The 24,268-nt window shown below is 39.6% G+C and overlaps 3 protein-coding genes across 3 annotated transcripts in view; all 3 read right to left on the bottom strand.

Moving 5' to 3' along the window:
- The window catches only part of PTPRQ (protein tyrosine phosphatase receptor type Q), a 230,805-nt gene extending 229,865 nt beyond the window's left edge, over positions 1-940 (bottom strand). Inside the window, exon 1 of the mRNA XM_053258033.1 lies at positions 892-940. Within this exon, the coding sequence (XP_053114008.1) occupies positions 892-921 (30 nt within the window). The 5' untranslated portion in view covers positions 922-940. The remainder of the gene's footprint in view (positions 1-891) is intronic.
- Positions 924-11,294, bottom strand: LOC128327434 (uncharacterized). The gene is made up of 7 exons (XM_053256234.1): positions 11,140-11,294; positions 10,116-10,223; positions 7,363-7,500; positions 7,089-7,224; positions 6,405-6,659; positions 1,005-1,109; positions 924-931 (listed from the first exon to the last, which is right to left on the bottom strand). Exons 2-7 carry the CDS (start codon positions 10,161-10,163, stop codon positions 924-926), a joined length of 690 nt encoding a protein of 229 aa, XP_053112209.1. The 5' UTR covers positions 10,164-10,223; positions 11,140-11,294.
- A 4,498-nt stretch (positions 11,295-15,792) lies between these two features.
- Positions 15,793-24,268, bottom strand: part of OTOGL (otogelin like) — a 137,337-nt gene continuing 128,861 nt past the window's right edge. The window contains exons 56-57 of the mRNA XM_053256233.1: positions 18,851-18,930; positions 15,793-17,285 (exon numbers count right to left, since the gene is read on the bottom strand). Coding sequence (XP_053112208.1) covers positions 17,085-17,285; positions 18,851-18,930 — 281 coding nt within the window. The 3' untranslated portion in view covers positions 15,793-17,084. The remainder of the gene's footprint in view (positions 17,286-18,850; positions 18,931-24,268) is intronic.

Here is a 24,268-nt window from a genome sequence, read left to right as displayed (position 1 = left end):
TCATGATGCTTCTTCCTTTTAAATTCTGCATAGACTGACCCTGGGGTATCTGAGAATGTGTCCCACATTTATCTCTCCATTAACTAAAGTCTAGTGATGAATCTCTGTTACAGGTTCCTTGAAGCTTAGGGGACCTTCAGCTATAGACCATATTTTGTTGTAGCCCCAGGTTTATGCAACTTTCTATAATCCAAAATTAGCCAGATCCAAGAGAGAAGTTCACTCAGACATGCTCTTATAACATTTCTTCTTAGTCAGCATATTAGGAAATATTGGCTTGGGCTTCCATTCCTGATGCATGAGATCATTTATTATGAGATTCAGTTATGCTGTTCAAACTGGCTTTTTAAAAAACTGTTTATATTTTGTTCACCAATTAGAAAATCCAGTTGAATATAAGAAGCTGGTTGTAATGTCTTTAATTAATTTAATTTAATTTAATTTAATTTATTAATTAGTTGCCATCTAATCCGCAGGAGCGGCATATGACTACAGTCTCCCTGCTCCTGTCCCTACAAAGAAAAGACTGATATTAAGTACAGTTGCAATGAGTGTATATCATTATGGCAGTATATAGAGTCAAAGTTTTATTGCTTGCTTTACAACTCAAAGCGCATGTTATTATCGCTATTTATTCATGCACAGCATTTGATTTACCACAGGCTTTATAGTGATCCCTTGTACAAAATCCCCAGCGTGATAGAGCACTATTGTTCCATTTTATAGAAAGGGATCTGAGGAGGAGAAATTTCAATTTGCTCAGGGTACATACAGTACCCCCATACAGTAAATCCATTGCACACGTAAAGTCTAAACTCAGATCCAAGATCAACTCCCTGTTAATAGACCACAACAACTCTTATAATACTATCTAAGGTGTAGCATACTGACCTTAATATCATTAAGACCTGTCCACAACATGATTACTTGACTGAGTGACTGCAGATGATACGATAGAAATTCATGTTCCTCATTTGTTCTTACATCAACAAGATGTGCTGCACTTGAAAGTAATCCACATGATTTTTGTGCCACACTCCAAGGTTTGCTTTCCTTGCTTATTTTATAGCAGCTGTTTCTGAAAGCTGTCCAGCCATATGAACATAAACCTAAAGACAGACATTCCTGTACTGTATACCAAAGCTTCTTTTCCCCTCAAATAATACAGTTGGCAAAATAAGACTGTTACAAGACAAGAAAACTTACATTCATACATGATGAAGATTTCAAAGATGCACTATTCTTCATTTTCCCCAAGCTAGTGAGACTATTACAGTTTCATACTTGTATGATCCAAAAGATCATACAAGTTTCATACTTGTATGATCTGTTTTTAGCTGCACTGAAATAACTAGTACAGTATTCACATCACAATTCATAGATCTGGGCCATGAATAGCATTATCTGCAATGATGAACTTATTTACATGGTATTAGTAAACTGTTAGGGCAATTGTAAATGTAGTGGCTAGTGGGCAAGCACAATCCATGAGATTACTGGGTGTTGATAACTGCTAGTCCAGCGAAACTAGCAAGATCAGCACAGAGGGCTAAGTGACCATATGCAAAACATGACATCACCTTGCTGTTGCACCTCCTGGTCTTTGCAACCACTACTGTTCAAAGCACTGTTAGACTGATGTCTGCCCTTCAAATGCACATAGGAAAATATTTCACAAAAGCCGCTAACATCTTCATTAAACAGTGACTGACATCCAGACTAATGAAGTTCAAGTGCTATGATAGAAACACAGGTGTTTCTCAAGAGTTCAGCCCCACCAGTCAGCCCCACCACTCCACTCATGCAGGGGCGGGGGACTTTCAACAACCTCCTCTTCTTTCAGGGGAGAAAGTACTCTGTGTTCCCCCCAAATATGTCCCTGAATGTTCATTAGTGATTCAGAATTTAGTGAATATATTCACCATGGTCGCCAACTTAGTGTGAGCCAAAAACTTTACAATTCTGTGGAAAAAAGAGTGACTATTATTCTTTATAGTTTATTTAGTTGGATCAAGCGGTAATGACTACATTTTATATTACAGACCACAGTCCAATGCAGTTATATGTCCTTAAGCCTCACTGCATAAAATGAGGCTTATATTGAAGCAAGTTCCACTGAGCTCAAGATAACTTACTTCCTTGTAAAAATGCTTAGGACTTAAGTCTCAAAGACCCAAAACTGTGCAATTAACTGAAGTGGCTTTTATTACTACTATTGTTAGAGGTACCAGAAATGGGACTCCCTGTACAACCCACTTGGCATCCCTCCAGAGGAACTCAGCTGTTATGACCCACAACATATCCTCTATATCAAAACTCAAAATTCAAGAATCAGAAATTAGCTGTGTGTCTGGTAATAGGCATGCTGAACTCTTAGTGAGCTGCTGACTCAGGGAATTATCTATCCAAAGGGTGCATTGTTAGAATAATAAATGTTTAACAGGTCTTCCCCTAAAGAAGGCATACTGTTTTTGCATTAAGGTATACTTTATGTTCATCCTTCCTGGCTGACTTACATTAGGATGCATTCCTAGATTGAATTATGCCTGACATATATGTTATTGAAACTGCTTTCTTCATTGAGCTTAGTTTGCAATGAGAAAAGTAAAGCTGGCAACCAACTGTTTTAGGTCGTTATTTCCGGAACTACCCATGTCCCTTCCTCCCTTTCCCAGACCCTAATCAGGAAAAGAGCCTTAAGGATTATATCTGCTGTTTGCCGAGTTTGGCTGTTTACTTCCTTAGATGTTTGTGGCAAACGACACAGTTCCTTCCTGATAAGGTTTATCAGGTGGTTTTCCCTTGAAATGAATTCATGATGGATGTTGTATTGCACCAAAGACTATGTTCAGATCAAAGGATCTAACAAATATAAAGGCAAGGTGGCAGCAGGCATGAATTCAGCAATCATTTGCTCAAAGTCACTGACTCTGTGAGGTTATCCAGCCAAACAGGTCCCACCAGATGTAGCAATCCCCTCAGTGAATTGGAACAAGTTGTGATCTCCCAGCTCTGGAAGAGAATCTCTGAGACCCATCCAACTGCCCTCTCCTTCTCTCTCCTGACAGCCCAGCCTGTCTGAGCTGCCATCGTCCTTGCCTTCCTCCCTAAGCCTTCTCTGTGTCTGTCTCTTACCTTCCCCCCCTTAAGACTGTCTTCTAGAGTGTCATTGGTTGCTAGCTAATACTGATTTAACATGCATTCAAACACATAAGATAGCTTTCATGTGTTTATTAGGAGGGTTTTAGAATATGCCTTGCCTTATGTTGTTGTTATTAGTTCAATAAAGCTTTAAGATTTCATGAAGTTGAGGTATTGGTCTTATGTCACCTTTCCACCAGTTTGATCTGTGATTCCCATACTAGAATCAGGTGACCACACGGTAGTAGTGCAGCCAGGCTCCTTTTCACTCTGGTATAGTTCCTGTGCATATGCAGAGTGTAAAAGTGAATTTGGGGCACAACACAGCCTGACCTGATGTGAGTTCAAGAAAATCCAGAAAGGAAAAAGTGTTTATCACTGAAGCTAAGATTAGCCTAGGTGACCAGTTAGAGAGGAAGTGTACTTGCAGCATCTTACCCCACGGGAGTCTACATAGGGCTCCCCAACCCCACAAGAAAGACTTCCTACACATAGACTCTAAAGCACTGCTGAGACATCCAAACCAAAGCAGCCATGGCTTTCCAACATTCCCGATCTAGATGTCTGAGTCAGTCAGTTACCCTTCCTGGATCCTGCTAAGCTTTATAGTCAACAAGCCAAAATTCCTAAAGCCAACGTTTTACTTCCAAGATAATGCAATCTTCCATTCTAGCTCTTCTAACCCCATTATCCCCATTAGAGAGCCAGCGTGGTGTAGTGGTTAGAGTGCTGGACTAGGACCAGGGAGACCCGAGTTCAAATCCCCATTCAGCCATGAGACTAGCTGGGGGACTCTGGGCCAGTCACTTCTCTCTCAGCCTAACCTACTTCACAGGGTTGTTGTGAAAGAGAAACTCAAGGATGTAGTACACCGCTCTGGGCTCCTTGGAGGAAGAGCGGGATATAAATGTAAAAATAAAAATAAAAATAAAAATTATTATTATTATTATTATTTTGTCTTCTATGAAGACCATTCCAGTTAAACATTAACTTAGGAGGGAGCCTAAGTTCAGGCTCTTTTTACCCTGTAAGAAAAGCCAATCAAAAGGTGCCTGAACTGCGCAGTATTTGGGGTCCCTTCTGGAGACTGTGAAGCTCTGCTCTGTCTATCATCACACCCCATTTTCCTGCTGAGAACCCAGCATCTCTTCCCTTCACTTTGGACAGGTAAAGGAGGAGAGCCCCTCCTTCCTTGTCCCCAGGAGTTTTTCCTTCTTCTCTTGTGTGTGTGTGTGTGTGTGTGTGTGTGTGTGTGTGTGTGTGTGAGAGAGAGAGAGAGAGAGAGAGAGAGAGAGAGAGAGAGAGAGAGAACACTTGTGCTTTCATTGGGCTAGGCTAGCAGGTTTTTTGTTTAGATCTGTCTTAGTGAAAGCAGGGAGGGTAGTCAACTCCTCCCCTAGATTAAGATGTGTAGCCCCCGGGGTTACCCGGAGCTTCCAGCACTTAGAATCCACCCAAACACCATGGGATCATGAGAGAGAGGTCCACCATCACCAGGCAAAAAACCCCAGAAACACGTGTAGCTTTCATGGACTGAATTTTATCTCATGACATCATTCAGTGGTCATTAAGCCACCCTCAAGTGGATCACCCTCTCATCAGTGTAAGCCATGGCTGGGCCATAAGTCTCAGACTACTTGTCCAAGTAGGAGTGAATTTTAGCTGATTTTTTCACCCTGTACCGACAGGGTGTCCCTTCCAGTACAGGTGACCATAGCCACAACTCTCTGTTGTTTCCACCAGTTCAAACTCCTATAGATTTAGAACAGTCTTCCATTCTCCTGTTCGTGGTCCCCAGCAAGCCAGAGAACTGCTTTTTCCTCATATTCCATTTTCTAGTTCACAGTGTTTCCCCATTATTCATATAACCCAACTCTAAAATGTGCCCTTGCACCAAAGAGCTGTTAGCCAGCTCCCCCTATGTAACCAAAGAAGCCATTTCCCTCTCGTCAATTTCCTCCATTTAGTCCCCCCAGTTGCTTTTAACTAGGGATGTGCACGAATCATTTTTTAAATTTGATTTTGCCCAAATTGAATCATCCCTGATCTGTTTTGTGTCCGAATCTGTTCCCCTGAATCAAAGCAGAATCAAGGCACTGTGTGCACACATGCATTCAACCTGAGCGGGATCTAAATTTAACTGAGCAGACATCAGAAACTTGTGGACGTGCGCATGTGCACACTCCTTAGAGGGAACAGTAGTTGGCACATGGCAGTTAGCACATCAAAATGAACAGAAGAAATGAAGGTGTGTAATGAATCCTCATAGGGATTCATTGAGGAAAATTATACACCAAGGAATCCAAAAACTTGAAAAATAGTGAACACACATTTTGCTCCATAACTCCTATAAGGGCTAGAGGTTAGATTTTTTTAAGAAATGAAAGCTGAGGGTCTGGGGGAATTAATAGGAGGAATGTGAATCTTGAATTGATTCAAATCAAATCTGGCACGATTAGATTTGGACCCAAATCTAGCCAATGGACCACAGGGGCGATTTGTTCGGTTTCCAAATCAGCTAGATTCAGGTACAAATCAATCTGCACCCGAATCAATTTGCACATCCCTACTTTTAACCCTTCTTGCCTCCCTTTCTCTATCCCCTTATCTCTTGCTTTGCTGGATCTCCAGAATGGCTCATGCCTCCATTCCTCGCCTGAACTTAGTTGGGCTTCTTCCCCCCTCCTTACCTGGAACTCCAGATTTCCCCTTCTCTCTCCTCTGCCAAAACTCTGTTGGTTTTTCTCCACTCCCATCTGGCTTCTCCTTCTACCTCCCACCAAATCCTTTGGGATCTCGTCCCTTTTTGTCTCCTGTCTCTTGGCCAGTTCTCATACTGACCCCTCTCATTCATTTTCCCTAGCCTCTGCCCCATCCTTTCACTGACCTCCACCGAGTAGACCCCCCATCAACGCTTACCTGCTCCCACCTCCATCAATAGTAAATTCAGTAACTGCATAGCAGAGGCAAAGTACTAAGCCCAGACATCTGAACATCTTGTGAGTCTGTGGGAATACCTGTGCTTCATATCATAGCCAAACCTCTATTTTGTATCCCCCAAAATATTTTTCTTTGGGCTTGTCATTGTGACTTTTTCAAGAACTGCCTGTTTTATGCAAGGGGATGAAAAGCACCCCCTCATAACAGTATAATTAGTTATATCTGAACCCCACCCTTCCTTATAGGAACTCACAATAGACTACATGGAATGTGCAGACACTTTTAAACCAGGAAAAGCAACAATAAGAATTTACAATACATACCTGTTTCAACTTGAATTTCCAGTGTCTGAGACACATTAATACATTCCATGTGCAGCTGTTTAAATTCAAGTGTAAAAGTGTACAAAGTTGCAGGTCTCAGATCAGTCCATTCATAGAAGCTCTCATTATGTTTAAGAATCCGATAAATGTTATTATATGAAATTTCAATGGAGAAATCATGAGCGGATATACTTCTTTTAAACAGTATACTAGTACTTGTCACAGCTGTTTTGATAAGATTGCCTGAAATCCCACCTATAATGTTCATACAGGAAAATAAAATTATGTACCTTATTGCAAAATCAAGAGAAAAGAAATATTTAATCCATTTCATGCTCTAAAAAAATAAATTTTCCTCAGCCAAAAAATACTATATCTGTAGTGTGTAGAACAATCTACTATATCTGTCCTGTGATTTAATAGTATGTACATATGTATAACTATGCTTAAAGAAACACTCTAATGATTATTCATTTGAAGTGTCCACTGAACAATGAGGATATGAAGAATTTTATATGAAAGAACAAAAACAAAAACAGTTGATTATGATCCTGGGTGTGAGCTGCAATATCAAATAAGTTTTATAAATACAATATTCTCTAGTATCATATATTTTTCTTGCATCTTTTCTACAAATCCAGTGAATGAGGATACCAAAAGTAAACTATACGTTGTTGAACATACGTGTCTTGAATGATATTGCATGCAGAATTATCCCATCCTTCACTGACTGTATCATTACATCATGCTTCTTATCTTCTTCAAGTTGAATTGTAAAGTTCTGTGCTTTTAGTTGAGTTGTGGAAACACTTTTCACATTCTACGAGATCAAGTTTTTTAAAAAATTAAGAATTGATACACAATAACTCAGAATGAAATCAAAGCTATTTTCTATCAATAACTTGGGATCAAACTAAATAGCACAAAGAAGCATATAATGATGAAGCATAAAGCATACTTTTTGAATCAAGTCATTTTTGAGATGGTATGTAATGATATAAAAATCTGGATGTCTTCCTTTTGGAAATTCTGGCCACTCCAACAAAACTGCTCTAGACAGTTTTTCAAACCTATCACACTCCAGACCACTGGACAGCTGTAAGGCAAAAGAGACAACATATGATAAGGATAGTTTTAAAATATATTTTAAAAGCATGCTAAACCAAATGTATTATTGTTAAATATCAATTAGCAATGTGTTGTCATGGAAATTCATATTTATCTGGCTCAGTATATACACTTCTCCATATCATATTTTCCAGCTGCTTTACAAATAGAATATCATGCCATCAATTCAGGAGGGGTGGGGAATTAACTTTTGGACATAAGCAGTTCAGCAAGGAGCCCTTGGTTATGTTGCTTTCAAGGCCACTTGAATAAAGTACGAAGATAGGAGGCCCTGGGAACATGCTTGCTTCTTGAGCCTGGGATACTGCTCTGCAACCATGGCACCTGATAGCCCTACTGAATATGGTTCAGGTTTAAGGGAGCCAAAATATTTTAGGTGCAGGTTCATTTCTACTACACTTTAAAACTTTTGGGTTGACTCCCTGATCAGGGACAGCTTTATCTGTGATATATATGAACACCAAGCTTGAAGTATGTCAGAAATGTAACACAGTAAGTTGTGATGATAGCTATTTCATTATATGGAATATATATTCCATTATTCCATTACATACACAGACACACAGACACCTCACAATACATGTGCATGCATATATTTTATATAATTATAAAAAATTATATATTTGCTGTGTGTAAATTTCTTATCTAAGTTCATTGAATCCTAATATTTATGCAGTGCTTTAAAATAGTTATTAATTTCAAATGTCCGATTCACAAATATGTGAAGTTACTGTAATTCATATTTAAAGCATATTTATTTATTTATTTATTTATTATTTTACTTTTTAATATCCCCCTCTTCCTCCAAGGAGCCCAGAGTGGTGTACTACATACTTAGGTTTCTGCTCACAACAACCCTGTGAAGTAGGTTAGGCTAGTTATAATTTATATTTTCCAAATACAATGTATTGCTTTTCGTATGATTTAAGGGTTCCATGTCAAACAGACATTGCTGTTATAAAAATGAGTAGTCTCAATACAAATTAGTAAGTGATCTCAAGACAACCACTTACAAGCTTCTGATACATACTGGTATTACATACTACCATAGAATGGTACTGTCAAAAATTTCTAACATTCTATGAGAATGATATTCTACAGTGCTCCACATTTGACTGAATAAAAAATAAATTTGCCTTATTTTATCTGCAAGGAAAAAGATATTTGAAGTTGTCCCACTCATGTTATTGTCACATAAACTTTCTGGCACCTCACCAAGATTTTTACAAGTGGGGAAGTTCCTAGATATCAGAGGATCAGACACAAATGCCCCAAACCAGCAATTTCTTACAAATAATAGACCTCTGCATCATAAGCATTCCCCAGTTTATTTCAATGCTGATAAGTGAACATGTGCATTCTTTGAGTGTAGAGATCTGCAACTTCCATTGAAATTAATGAGGCAGCTCAGCGGGAAATGACTTGACTAGCAAGCCAGTAGTTGCCGGTTTGAATCCCCGCTGGTAGTGGTACGTTTCCCAGACTATGGGAAACACCTATATCGGGCAGCAGCAATATAGGAAGATGCTGAAAGATATCATCTCATGCTGTGCAGGAGAAGGCAATGGTAAACCCCTCCTGTATTCTACCAAAGACAATCACAGGTTCTATTGTCACCAGGAGTCGACACCGACTCAACAGCACACTTGTAGTCACCTAATAGCACAGCAGGGAAATGACTTGAATAGCAAGCCAGAGATTGCCAGTTCAAATCCCCACTGGTATGTTTCCCAGACCATGGGAAACACCTATATCGGGCAGCAGTGATATAGGAAGATGCTGAAAGGCATCATCTCATATTGCGTGGGAGATGGCAATGGTAAACCCCTCCTGTATTCTACCAAAAGATAACCAGAGGGCTCTGTGGTCACCAAGAGTAGACATCGACATGATGGCACACTTTACTTTAAAATGTTCAAGAGCTCAATGTCCCTAGCTGGAGCTCATGTATGGCTCCGGGACAATAGCCTTCTCTCACTAGAACACTCTTTATCCTACTTTGCCCATTGCCTGACCCATAGAAAGACCTATACCAAGGCCAACAACACCACCACCAGTGCAGGTGAATACATACAGACCAAGGGTTTGATTAATTTGAGTGATAAGCACGCAGCAGAAGCACATTCACTTGGTTATGTTTAGATATGCAATATCTCTTCTGGATATAGTGTGGGGGGAATGGTTTTGAATGTTTATGGCAGAAATCAGCTGTGCATAAAGCTGACTGGCTGGAAATTAGTGATGTCACTAACTTACCTTCCCCTCCTACAGTTGTCCAATCTTTTGTAAATGGACTGTGCACTGAACCCCAGGTCAGGGATGCCAAATGACCCCAGTTTCAATAGAACAGTTTCTTGTAACAGTATTGTTGTAAATAACTTTAGCTGTGAGGACTTGTGAATCAGTACTGCATATCGGCTCTTATTGATTTAAACAGCAATATTATTGGGACAATACAATAAACACTATGAATGGCAATATATTATTATAACTAATATGTCAAAGAGCAATTCACTTTTAGAATTATTTTAAAGCATAATTAAAGTGCTAAATATAGTCAAAATAGAGAACATTACTTCTTACCTGAACTATATACAGTATTACAATCAGTAACCAAATCACTTTGTCCATTGGGCGCAATCGTGTTGGTTCCCAGTGTCTGGAATCATGAAGCCAAATCCTACTTGCAGACTTATATAAAAATAAGATAGAAAAAACATAACAGTTCCTGCTTGTTTCCATTTAGATTGCACTGCATTTTATAATTATGATTATCTGAGTAACATGTGCCTATATTGTTTTCAGAATGGGGCTTTTTCTAAAGCCATACAGTATTTACACAGTTAAATGTCACCAACAGTTAAAGAATGGCTTCAGAGACAGTTTAAGTAAGTCTGTAGTCCCAATATATATCTTGCTATTGGCATATTAAACTGCATTGATTTGACACCAGCTGATGGCAATGCTAATGTTCATGTACCTGCTGCTCCCCTGTTGCTGAAGCATCTACCATACCCCAGATATACTATTCATCTGACGGTTTTTTTAAGTTATGGGGGTGCTCCTAAAACACACTGTGTGCTACTCTACCTTTGTAGTATAGAAATAGACACATTCTCACTTCCTAAAAAACACGAAAAATGCCCATCATAATTATAAGCATGGAGGAATAGAATAGCTTCATCTATTGTGTGACCGTCCGAAAGGTGGAAGCGCCGGACTCTTGTGCATTATGCACACAGAGTCCCTAAAAGTGGATCTGCGGCTTGCTTAGGGTCCCTTTCATTGGCCTTGCAATAAGAAGAATTTTGTTCAGAATAGCCTGGTATCCAACCTTACATATGCGCCTCTTGAGAAGGAAGAAGGAAGAAAAGCCAAGCTCCCCAATGCACGTGAGACACCAGCCACCCTCGAATATTTTGCTTTTTCCTCCCCTAGCCATTCCAGATAGCAGGCGAATCTCGATTGCGTTTCAAACGCTCGCGCTGTCCCTAGTCAACTTCTATGCACGAGATGCGAAGAAAGAAGCGCGAAAGTCGAATTGCAGCTGCTTTCTCTCAGGCCACTCTTGACGGCAAGCCGCGCGCCGAACGCACCTGCTACTTACTCGCCACAAAAGAGAAAAGCCCGCGTTTGTGAAAGTCCTCCTTTTCACAGTGGCCGCGGCTCTACTCTCTCGCTCTCGCTCAGACTCATATTTGAAATATGTGCTGCTGCTCACGCCCTTTCCCCCTTCCTTGGGCTGCCGAGAAGAGGTCTCCATGGAAACGTGGGGCGTGAGCTGACATGAAGAAAGGAGGGCGTGGGAGTGGATCAGTGCACGGCGACCTCGAATTAGGGAGGGAAGGTAGAAGGGTTCACCCAGTGATGGCATATTTGCCCCACCACCACCTCAGAAACAGACTCCGAGGTCTCTGGGGCAGTACCACACCTGCCTTTAAAAAGCCACAGTAACTTTTAAAAAGAAAACCCAGTTGCAATTTAGTACTCGAAATGCATCTAACATGCTCCTTACACGTACTCAGTAACAGGGTACATGTACAGTCTGTTATTGCAAAGCATGTTTCCAGCCGGGGGAAGAGCGTTCCCAGCGTTCGTCTATGGCGTTTGGGTGGGGTGATAAATCAGGGTTTTATTTTTAATTAAATATTTAATTCATTTGAGGGAGGTGGTGGAGATGATCTGCCTGTGGCAAAGGCCAATCCTATGCATTTCAAGTCTGATTTTCTGATGATTTACCCACCTCTTCCTTTCTCTTGCGGACTTGTGTTCATCTCAAAAGTTCCCTCCAACCCCTTCATTGTGTTAATCCTACATTCATACATCACTACTAATATCTGCATTTTCTCTAACCCAGATGAAAGCATATAGAAAAGGGAGTTATTGGGCAACTAGGACCCACTGTCCCCATAGTGTGCTGAGCTTCAATATCCACCGCGCCCCAACTTGAAAAGCAAGTGGTTTAAGGATTAAAAAACCAAGGGAGAGCATGGGTGCATTAAGTGTTGTCTGTGAGGCCAATGTGTGAGATGGCAGAACATGTATACCGCTTACATGGCACAGAATTTACACCTTATGTTCAATTTTCCATGCTTTTTGATTTATGAGGGAATCTGTGAGCGCTTCAGCTCTTCTCTTAAACATGTGTTTTTTTAAAATCCTACATATTTGAATCTATATCTATATATATCTATAGTAAAGACTATAGACTACTAGGTTTTAGTGAAATTGTTCTTGATTTTATTGCATACAGCTGTCTTCAATTTTGTGCTTGTGTTGAAGAGATTATTTTTGGTGCAATTATCGATGAAAAGGGTTTTCTGTTTTTAATCCAAGACAGTATTGGGTTAGATGATGTACATCAATTACTCCCATTTCTAAAACTTTATATAACTTCTTTTATTTGTTTGAAATTTGTGCAGTTCCCTCCACCTCCTCAAGGCTCAAGAGCATAAATACTGTTTGCTTGTGTTTCTAAGAAAGATGAATTTCACTATGGCTTTATTCTGTAGAAGACACTTCCTCTATTCCCTCACAGTGAACTGGATGTTGTGCTATTATCCTTTAAAATATATTTGTGGCAATACTGCAAAGAGGTTAATATGTGGTTGGGACACAAGATTTATAGTCTGGATCAGCTCAAATGTGAAACTATCACTTTTGCTGGCACTCTTTTGCAGCTGTCAGCTTTAAATGAAGGCTTTATAAACTGCACAATTTAACTAATCAGCAGAAATTTTCCTTTAAAAACAAAACAGCTTAATTATGTTGTGTAGGGTGTATTGTATTTTAATTAAATGGATACGCCCTCCATGAAAATATTTTCCATTAATGAACTGTTTTAGTGAGTTGTGTAGTGTTAATTAAAATGCTTAGATGGTAAAGCTAAGAGGCAAACTACACATTATACACAGATTCTATGTACTGCAAAAGAGGTTTCTTGAGATGTGAGATACATTCTCTAGAAAGGATACTATACTAATACTAATTGGGGCTTAACCTCTTTTTAAGGAAGGGTTTTAGCTCAAAATGCACAAAACAAGATTACTAAATTAATGGATTCTCAAACGAACGAATGAATTTTGCAGTGGAACCCTAATGGCCTTCTTCAGAACAAAATCATCATCAGGATAAACCTGTTATAAGCCGTTAGTATTCATATTGCCTATCGAACTCCCAAGCTTCAAAGGCAGTATGCTCTGAAAACTAGTGGCAGAGAAGTAGCAGCAGAAGACGGGTATGTTTTCATTTCTTTTTTGTGTGATTCCCAAGTTGGCTATTTTGGAAGATGGGATGTCAGACTAGATAGCCTTTTGGTCTGATTTGACAGGGCTTTCCCGACATTCTTAGAATTTCAGAACTGCCAGGATTTGGTAGGGATGCAAATGTATGCAGTGCAGCCCCCAAACCAGCATTTTCAGGTGTGGGGGGAGTGCTTCAGGAGAGAGACATTTTGAGTGGGAAAAGGGTAGGTGTGCTTGCTGACTATTCTGCTTCTACCATTCCTTATGACCCAGCTGATAAGGGAGGGTGCTTAACCAGTGGTCCTTCTAATTTTTTTTCATCTATGTTCAGAATGAGTTTTGTTCTGGGCAGCAGTATCAAGGCAGTGTGTGCACACATGTAGTAGCGGAGCCAGACCAGCGGTGGCCCACGTCCAGTCGCTGCCGTGGCCCTGCTCACCCTGCACCCTATATCTGTTGTCAGACATGGGGGTTAGCTATGCCCCTTGCGTCTGACGTCAGATGCAGGGGGCGTGGTCGGGTTCCCGAACAGGGCCTTAAAGGCAGGAAGAGCCTCTCCTAGCCGCGCTGCAAATGCAGCACTGGCCATCTAACTCCCGAATGGGGCTACACAGGCCTGCTCGGGAGCTAGATTGGGGCCAGCACTGCATTCGCAGCATGGCCAGAAGCAGCTCTCCCTGCCTTTAAGGTAGGGAAGATCCACTCCTGGCCATGCTGAGAACTCAGCGATGGGCATTTAACTCCCAAACGGGGCTGTGCTGCCTCACTTGGAAGCTAAACCAGCCCCCCCCCAACATCTGACGTCAGACGCGGGGGCGGGGCATGTCGGGACCACAAGGCGTGCCCCTGAGAGGCAGCAGCCCAGGTTCTCTGAACCCGGTCACCCAGTGGTGGCTACGCCCCTACACACATGCATTCAGAATGGAGCCTTCCTGATTCAACCTGAGTGGGATCTAAAATTAACTGAGCGGACATCCAAAAACTTGTGAGCGTGTGCACACCTTAGAAGGAACAGTGTGTTTAACCCTTTTTTTCTGCAAGTCATCCACCAGCCACTTATATTCTTATTTCCTGATGGCTATAGGCTATGTCCATATTCAGAGGCAGGATGCCTTTGAATGCCAGTTGCAGGGGAGCAACGGCAGCAGAAGGGGCATGTCTTCATCTCCTGGTTGTGTATTCTCAAGATATCTGGTGGGCCACTGTGGGAAACAGGGTGCTGGACCAGATAGGCCTTGGGCCTGATCCAGCAAGGCTCTTCATAAGTTGTTATGTCCCCAAAGGCAAGCAGCTGAATGCTTGGAATCCTATGGAAGGTACACTCTCTAAGGCAGTTTTAAAAAAACAAAACAAAAGCCAGCTAAAGCAATTCCTGTTAAAGTATGGGGTTCTCCTGAACATCTTTTTCTACCCCCAGCTCAATCATAAGACAATCATAGTTACCGAAGTAATATATATGTATGCTCCACACAGCAACAATGTACTGTCAGTTATTGAACTATTTGGTTTATATTAGGTTATTATTTTTATGTTCTGTCTGTTAGCCACCTTGGGTGTCCTATGGTGTGAAACAGAAAGGTAGGATAAACATATTTTATTTAAAAATAATAATATATGAAATTACTGTAAAAAGTAATTTCACAACAAAACCAATATGTTTAGAAGCAGTATATAGGTTATAATGTCAAAATAAAATCTGTCCTGATGCACGATACGTTTAGATTAGCAGATTTGTATACAGGAATACCATGAATGGTTCTGCACATTCTCTGACATTGTACAATCATATATGAACACATGAAGCTGGCTTATACTGAGTCAAACCATTAGCCAGAGAAGGTCAGTATGGTCTACAGTGACTGACAGAAGCTCTCCAGGGTTTCCAACAGGAGTCTCTTTGAGCTCTGTCTGGAAATGCCAAGAACTGAATCTGGGACCTTTTAAATGCAAAGCATGTGCTACTGAGCTATGGCTCCTCTCTACATGACAGTACTACCTAAGGTTTTATATGTGTAGTTGCTTGTTTGAAAATATCAGGGCCATCATCAGGGTTCTGCCAAGCTGGGTCCTGGTGGGGAGCCAGGACCATCAAAAGCCCCACAACTGGGCCCCAAGATCCTGGCCAGTTCAAGCAGCAGCAGCAGCACAACACTCAGCTGAAAAAGAGTCACTCCCTGGCTTCTCTCCCCCACCCTTCCCATCTGTAAATTGGCTTCTTTTGGAGGGCTCTGAATCATTGCAGGGCCCCTGAAGGAAGCCCCTTAGTGGATGGAGAAAGCACATGGAAATCCCCCTAGTTGGGGTTTGGGTGACGGAGGTGGCAGCAGCTCTCAGACTGATTCATGACTGTGATACCTAATGCAGTAAGACTATGATGCACATTGTACTGTTTTTAAAAAGTTGGCAACAACTGCCACAAAGCACTCTGGATTGCTGCCACCACCCTGGTTAGCCCTATGGCCATTTGTAGGAGATTTTCTGAGCAGAAAGTGGCAGTGGCCAGGAGCATTTTGTAGTGGTTCCCTGGCAGCAGTCTCTCCCTCCCTCCCTCCCTCCCTTAACAACAATGCACCCTGCATCACAGTTTGCCAGTGTGGCCACTGCAGAGCACTCCAGACCACTGCTGACCTACTGCCCAAGTAAACCCACACTAGAGCTCCCGGAAACCTCCAAGGCACTTTGCTGGGCGCCCTGGCACTGGCCCTGTGGTTTTCACATGAAAGCCACATCTGATGTTAAAATGTATAACGTCAAAAAGAAGCCATTTCAACTTGGTGTACTACTAACAGACAGTGTTCTGCTTAGTATACTACTAACTCCTTACATAATAACAGGCATAATAACTAATGCTGTTTTTGTTACAGTAATTACACTAGGCTTGGTTTCATTTTTCCTGCTGCCTGAATAGCATGCAATAATAATTTCAAAATTGCACAATGTTTATTGTAGAATTGCATATCTTTATAACAATAGTTATCACATTTTTAAATTAATAATGGCAGAATGTTTTAAATGAAAGAAGTGAACAAAATAGTAAAGGTGCACATTCTTCTTTAACACAAGTATACATATTTCCATAGGGCAGCACCCAGACAGTTAGTCACGGTTGTGTTCCATTAAAATTATGGGATTTAAGTTAGTCATGACTAACTTGTTTCATTGAGCTCAATGGTACTTTGTCATGATTTACTAGTCTGGATGCTACCTTAGAGTTTTGTATCACTGTTCGAGGAAAAAATAGAAAATAGCAATTATCTCTCTGTAATAACTTCTAAATCTAAATGCAATTCCAAAATGAATGTCAAAGGTGATTAAATAGAAGCTTTTAGATATACTTGAAAAGTCATCACAAAATTCTGCTCAGGTTGTCCATAAAGTATGAAGGAAATTAGAAAACAAAAACATCATAAATATTTAGAATACTGGTGCATAATGGATTTCAAAACAATCAATATTACAAACAGGTTTCATTAAGCATATTCACTGAGTGATGCCAATGGAAATGCTAATAAGCTACAAAAGGTTTCCAATTACAATGAGTCTAGAGCAAGATATTTGTGACAACCTGTTCACCATGGACTGGAAAATTCACACTTCTGAGTGAAAGATAAGTAAATTACTGTATGAATGAAGTGTTGTATATATTCCAACATATACAATTTTTTCTGTATTAACAGTATTAATTGTTGAATAACTATGTCTGAAACATGAGATAAATACATACATACATACAACATCTGAATCATTTCAGTAAAAAAAATAATAATAACCCCATTGAATGTAGTCCTTCACAATGTTAATCAAATCCTTAATTCCACTGACATGAACAGTCTGTAGGCTCTGGGATGACATACATAATTTCAGTGCCATTTCCTGAGCAGTAAAGTGGCACAGTTAGATTCTGCACTCCATTTTCACGACAACATTTGCAGAATCTTAAATGGCTATCAATGTTGACATTAAAAATTGTGGCTGAAGGACATTTTCCATCACACGAAGCCACAGGTATCTGTGAGAGATAGGAAGGGGGAGGGGGAATAACTCTTCACTTCTGTTATTGAAATGAAAAGGAGAAACACACACATGCATATATAAGCAGAAACTAATTCCTTGGTGAATGCCCTGTGTGTACATGCCTCTTCTAATGCCTCCATGGAGATACTTCTCATATGGAGAGAACCATCTTATGGAAGTATGACTGGCAGTTTTTACTACTTGTTTAAAGTGCTAAGGGTTGAAAGATAAGCAGCTGAGGTTTAAGAGCCCAGATCTTGCCACTGCTAGCTAAAGTCAGAAAAGAGATGAGCTGGCAGCAAAGCAGTCCACCAGGGTTTTAAGCCAAATATGGGATGGGATAGGCAGGCCACTACTACTCATCAGTCCAGCAAGGAATGTTCTCCATTCATCTCTAATCACATTTTGCTGGAAGTGATTATTTGCACCAAGTAAAGCTGTAGATCCACCCCAGGATGGGAATGGGGAGATAAATTATAGTAGTTTGGAAGGGGGAAAGGAGCTCCATTCTTCATGAATGCCATAATTGCCAGGTATTTGCTTTAAAGTTTAAAATATCATATGGGGTGTAATCTATGTGGTTGTGTGCTTTGAAAATATTTTAAATCCTGCCCTAATTTTTATATTTGTTAAAATAACCTATTTGTTATGTTTAGATTGCAAATTGACCTCTGTAGAGCAGTATTCAAACTGTAGCTCAAAACTTAAAAAATAATTCAGTGGCCTATGTGTTGTTCAGCATTATGTGGGTGTTTCTGATGTGGGCATCTCAGGAAGCACTGGCAGTTTTGTACAAGAGTTCAAGTGAACAAATGCTTAAAGTTGTGCACCCGTACCTCAGGAGCACAACTTGCATCAGAAACAATGTAAGCTGCACTCCCAAAGTGCTGACACACACCTTTAATGATCTGTACACATGCTTTCAAAGACACCGACATTTATTTTGCTTGGTCGGAAATCCTGTATAACACTGTACAGTGGGTGGGCTAATGTCTATACAGTATATACATGCTTAGTTCATAGGAATCTTCCTATGTTAGTGTACATTAATCTCACAAAGCAGAGGTATATCTCCCTTAAATGAAGCTCTTGCTTTCAAAATGGCATCTATTTTGAGAGGCCAAAGAGAAGAGAGTTTTTGAAAAAGTATTTACCATGAATTTGTTAGGAAAATAGGCATTTTATATATAGGCAGACAGATGTTTTGGCACTTCTGGCTGAAACTGGAAGGATGGTCAGTGATAGACAAGTAAATGTTTTTGTCAGTTTCAGGCAATTATACTGGGTACTATTAATCAGGAGTCAGATGTTATTCTAAGCAGAATTGCTCAGCATTTCTGTCATGGAAGGGTAGAGGCAATTAAATTGTAATCACATTTATGAGTAGGAGGACATTGCTGCTAAGGTGACAGATGTCAGGGCAATAGTAAGGTTATTTGGTTTTATTATTATTAATTACTACTACTACTACACATACTTGTTTTAAGCCCTCTGAATGGTTTGTTTGCTTATAAGAGTCAAACTGACTAAACTACATAATCATTAGCCACATATACTTACAGGACTTCGACTTATGCAGTCATGTTTCCTTATAGTTGTTCTGACTGTCACCTTTTGGCAAATTCTTTCATCCCTTTTGCCTAATGAAATATAAAAGAATCTTCATTCATTCATTTGTTCATATATTCTAGTATGAAGATACAGTACTAGTATGAAGATAGTATTCAAAATAAAATCACTAGGCGATGATCCAAAGAGACATGTAGATGCATGTCAGGGCTTTTGGTCATGTATTCAGGTTGTCTCATGCTTTTTTCACCTCTGAGCTTCATATGCTCAGAGGCAAGCCTAGAAGTTTCCTTGAGTTTTGGGAACCTCTTCTGAGGTCATATAGAGCTGTTTTTAAAAACTGGAAGCTCAGAAGTGCCATTGCACTTTACTACATGGCATTTTGCATCATGGCCATGGGTTCAATAGTAATACAATTATTGTTATTTCAGTTCCTTTAGTAAATTCTTCAGCATTAGCTTGAGATGCAGTAATATTTTCAATAGTATTCTGTGTGAGCAAGAGGAAACATTATATATGTCACAATTGGTACAAGTAAGGTTTTCTTCAGTAATGAACTCCTATGTTCACTGAATATATGGAAGAAATTAAAAAGTAAAAATGCTACTGCCATTTAATATTTGAATATAAATGTAAAAAAAATAAATAAATAATTTTAAAAGGTAGCCACAATATGAAAATCAAGAAGGAAAGCCAAGTGAAATATAGTGCACGTAGACTTCATTATCCATGGAGGTTCCATTCCCGCAGTTTACTATGGGTAACAAAACTATAGATAATGAGTCATTGAAGTCTATGGGATCACGGGGGTTAGGTTCCCAGACTTCAAAAAATTGCTGGAAAATCACCTTTAAAATGTGAAAATCGGCCAAATAAAGTGCCCTACCATGCTCTGCGGGTCTCCTGGTAACCAGCAATGCCCTCAGATGCCCCACAGAAGTCCCAAATGGGGAAGGGAGGATTTTTTCCTTTATAAAAAAATCATTGTTCTGACAAAATGAGCCACAAAATGGCTCCACAGTCATATCCAGCCTTCTAGGAACTGAGGATATGTGCATTTTAACCCTTTTGTATCTGCGGATAATGAGGTAGGGTGCCTTTTTGTGGACTGCAGAACTGAGTATAGTGGTTATATTTCTTTCTTGATGAAACAGATAATATGTGCAAGAAATTTAGTGCACTGAAGGTCTGTTTCATACAAACCAATGTGTATATTTTACATGCAATGAAGTGCAGGAACAATCCTAATGCATACTCTTGTGTGTATATGCACGCATACACAATGCATAGAAACTTCAGTGTGAAGAGCAACAATATATATAAATGCTTGTTCAAGAAGCTTTTGCTCACATGACCTGCCCACTCTCTCTTTTTTCCAGTAGATACCATAGATGTTTATGTGCTTTGGGTTCAGTTTATGCTGAAGCTTCTACACGATGCTTCATTCCTATGCCCCATTGCATGTAAAACCTACACACTGGGGCCATTTATGAATTGGATCTAAATAAGATGATGACCAAGCCAAAGGGACATGAAACATTCTCTTATATTTAGTACCTTTTGTTCCAAAGACAAAGTATAAGAAATGCATGTAAAGACATGTGCAAAAGTGAAGTATTCAAGTATCTAGGATATGTAATTCCCACCCCACCACCATTATCTGGAAAATAAAGACAATGGAGAGGAAACAATACAAATTAACTAAATGTCTAAATCCAGACATCTCACACATAGAGACCACATGAGATACCCAATTATGTGCCACATGTATACAACTGATTTTATAGTCCTAGTACAAGTGACTAACTGCTGCTGCTTTGTAATTTTTAATGATCTATTCCATAAAAATCATATCCATAGGCAGGAAAGAAATGTGGTATTTACTATGCAAAGTCTTGCAACAGGTATTACAATTTATTTATTTATTTATTGAATATGTTGCAAAGAATCTGGTCCAATAAAACGCATGCTATGCTATATAAACTATTCAATATCAAAACTGGTGGTGGTTGTATCACTATTTGTATCAGCTTTGTATCACTATTTATCAAAATAAGCTTTAATGTAACTGCAGGTAGACACTGGCTCCCCTAACCAATCTTTTCTTATCTTGCTAAGTGCACAGTGATCTTAGCCCAGCAAGGACTGATTCATTGCCCCAGTTACTGAATACTTTTCTCTTGCATTGCACACTTTGTACATACAAAACCCAATTTAGAAGGGTGATCTGCCTATATAAACCTGTTTCTTTGGAGAGAAACCCATATCAGATTGAAGCAAGTATGTTTTAAAGTCATAGGAGTGTTCCCGAATATCATCTAAAATAATAGGATGGAAACCACATGTGTCTGTTCTGAAGATCTTTACAAGTATGCTGAGATGTGGATAAGTTATCTAGTGTTAAACTGTTGGCTCAGATGGTAAAACCCTGGCCCAGCTGAACTCAATGGAAATTTTGCAATGAACTTTAGTTAGTTCTGAATTTTATCTTTTCTCTTTAAAATGATAATTCAAGATAATTAGTATATGCCAAGTCCATGTCTTTATAGACATCTGGTAGACACATAGTGTTTCCACAAAGCAGAGGTACGTTCATTTACCTCAATATTAAAGAAAATTCTAAATATACCTCCCTGTCTGAGCACATTAGTGAATTCTTGATTGTGTTGGGGACTCACAGTTTCCATACAGGCATTTTGGCTCAGGGCTTGCAATGAAATTTGACATATTCTCAACACACACACACTGGTTAGAACAGCTTCATATGCACTTCCATGTAGGGAATAAAGTGAAGCCTCTGTCTTGATTGTCACAGTGGCAATCACACCCACAGCAGCCAATCATGGTTGTAGGAAAAATGTATGTAAGTACATCTTATGTGCTAGCTCTATGTACATACTCTTATGTACATATTCTTACTCAGGCTGGGCACTCCTACCAGTCACCAGCCATGCTTCTACCAGATATCAGCCATGCATTTGCCTAGTGCTGACCCTTCCTGCTCCACCGCCAACACAACATCTTCCAGTAAGGGCAGTGGCACACCCTTCCCCCAATTGCTATTCAGCAGCATTGGCTAATTAGTGCCCAACACACCATCATACCGAATACCCCATGAAGGGTTCTTAGAATGGGAAAGAAATGACATCAGCAATATGCTAAAACAAATTATGGGTCTAAGTCCATTTATTCTGCAAGATGCTGGATAGTGATCCTGTAGGATGCTGGATATGAACTCTGGTCCTTCCAAGAAACCACTAAGATGTATCTGCCACTGAATCTCCACCTCACAGGATAGCACCATGGTGTTATTTATACTGGCTGATATCCCGACTAATGAAGTGAGGATACAGCAGAAGACTGCACTTAATGCAGCGTGTGGGAGGGAAGCAGTTTTTGCTGCTTCTGGAAGTGCACTGCTCCTTCCAAAAATATGTCACTGAGGGCTGCATGACCCTCAGGGACATATTTCTGGAAGGCACAGAGCACTTCCAGAGGCAGCAAAAATTGTTCCTGGCCGTGCCTACTGCAGAAATTGAAAAGTCTCTCAGAGTCCCCTTGCTTTGTTAGGATGTAAGCCACTGAGTCATAGTTGTGTATGGACGACATATCTTTTAAGAATATTAACATTTTTAACTTTTTTTAAAGGAAAGGAAAAAAAATATTAAAAATAATAATACCTGGTTCACAATTAATACTACCAGTAGAGATTACAGGGCTAATGGTAAAGGGTAATACACCCCGTCCAGAACCTGGCAGAATTATTGGGAACATCAGTTTCTTGTAATAGAAAACATTTGTATATAAATGACATTTTATTAATTCTTACACTGCCAACTCCAAGTGTTCTTTTTGTAAAAAGAAATTCCTGTTTTTCTAAATTGTTGATAACCCTATGCTTTAATATTTGCCTGAATTACAAAGCTACAATGTTTACAAGAGCAAAATACAATATTTCTATGGGCATCTAAAGACTCTGGCAAGGTAAGAATTAAATATATGAACTCCATTCGCATGCATTTAATCATTCTCCTTTTCAAATTAAGATTATTGGCTCCCATTAAAACCCAAGGAGTTGCAAGCTATATTTGTAGCTGACTTTCACACTGCTTTACCATAAAGCACATGCTTTTAGTTTTTAAAATACATTCTCTATTAGCATGTAAAATAGCATTTAATTGTTACTTTTTTTCCCTTAGATGCCATCTCAGCAAACATTCTGAAGTATAACACCTTTCCCTTAGACTACATAATGTGAAAGCTATTTTTTAAAAAAAATTCTAGTGGAAGGGGAAAAATACTTCTATTCATTCATTTAAAAGTGATTTTAGAGGAAGTCTGCATCATAAAAAGGAATGAAAAAAGAGAGAGAGATGTGGCTTTAGTGATATACAGTTAAAATAAGTGCTATAATGCTTCTTAATTTTTTAAAATCTCAGGTTCACATCCTGGTTTATTTTTTAACTTTGGCTTAAAAACAACAACAACAAGGCAGAGTCACTCAGTTGAATGTAATGAGAGATTCTGGCTTTTTCCTACCCAGAATCAGAGGTTGAATACTTTTGACTCTTGCACAAGCAGAGGAGGGCAAGGGCATACTCCCAACATTCAGAGATACCACAGAAAATCAGAATATAATTCCAGCTCCACTCTTTCTGAACTGGCCCTATGTCCTTAGCTTCAACTGTATCTAGGTGATATATACAGGATCTGTACTGGACAGCATGAAACCAAATTGGGGGGAAAGACGATGTGAAACCTATATACTAATACATGCCTTCAAGCAGCAAAGAAAAAAAGTGAACATATAGATAGGTATCATAGTGTGCTACGTATATGCATTTCTAGTATTACTGTTTGCAGCACAATACTGAATAATATTATTCTGCATTTTAATGGATGCTATTATCTATTGAATTTGTGGACTTTTTCTTTGAGAAACTGCTTTATATCCCCTGCAAAGCATAACACCATCCAAATATAAGTGCTTGTTGAATCGGAAAAGACTGATTTGAAATATGTGTTTCCTTTTCGTACAGAATCAGAGGACAGGATCCAGAAAATGGCCAGCACAGTTGTGCTGACACTGTGGAGAAACACAGTGGAGTTTCCTCCTACCTGTTGCAGCATCCTTACATTCACCCCTCCCTATGCCAAAATTCTACTCCTGAGAGTTAGGGAACTCTGTGGAAGAATGTGGCATGAGGTGGGGGATCTGCAGCTGAGTGTGTGCAGAGAATGGAAAGAAATCAGAAATGCCCCCTTGCAAAACCAGAAATGCTTTCTATATATTTAAGGAGCTCCCTGGATCCCAACCAGAGTATCTGATAGATTTTTAGCCTTATCAGCTAAAATGTCTACAATCCCATTGTGAAAAATCATTCTACTATTGGCCAAAGTCCTGTTCAC

The sequence above is a fragment of the Hemicordylus capensis genome, chromosome 5 (genome assembly GCF_027244095.1).
Source record: "Hemicordylus capensis ecotype Gifberg chromosome 5, rHemCap1.1.pri, whole genome shotgun sequence".
Classification (NCBI taxonomy): Eukaryota; Metazoa; Chordata; class Lepidosauria; order Squamata; family Cordylidae; genus Hemicordylus; species Hemicordylus capensis.
The sequence above is the reverse complement of the archived record's forward strand: the minus strand, read 5'-3'. Positions and strand labels throughout refer to the sequence as shown.

Bases quoted from the DNA above. Each gene is read 5' to 3' on its own strand.
- LOC128327434 (XM_053256234.1), bottom strand. From the start codon at position 10,163: ATGGACAAAGTGATTTGGTTACTGATTGTAATACTGTATATAGTTCAG. The intron at 6,660-7,088 runs GTATGTTCAACA...TGAACATTATAG, and splicing joins TGCAATATCATTCAAGACAC to GTGGGATTTCAGGCAATCTT. The intron at 1,110-6,404 runs GTATGTATTGTA...GTCTGTCTTTAG, and splicing joins GGAAATTCAAGTTGAAACAG to GTTTATGTTCATATGGCTGG.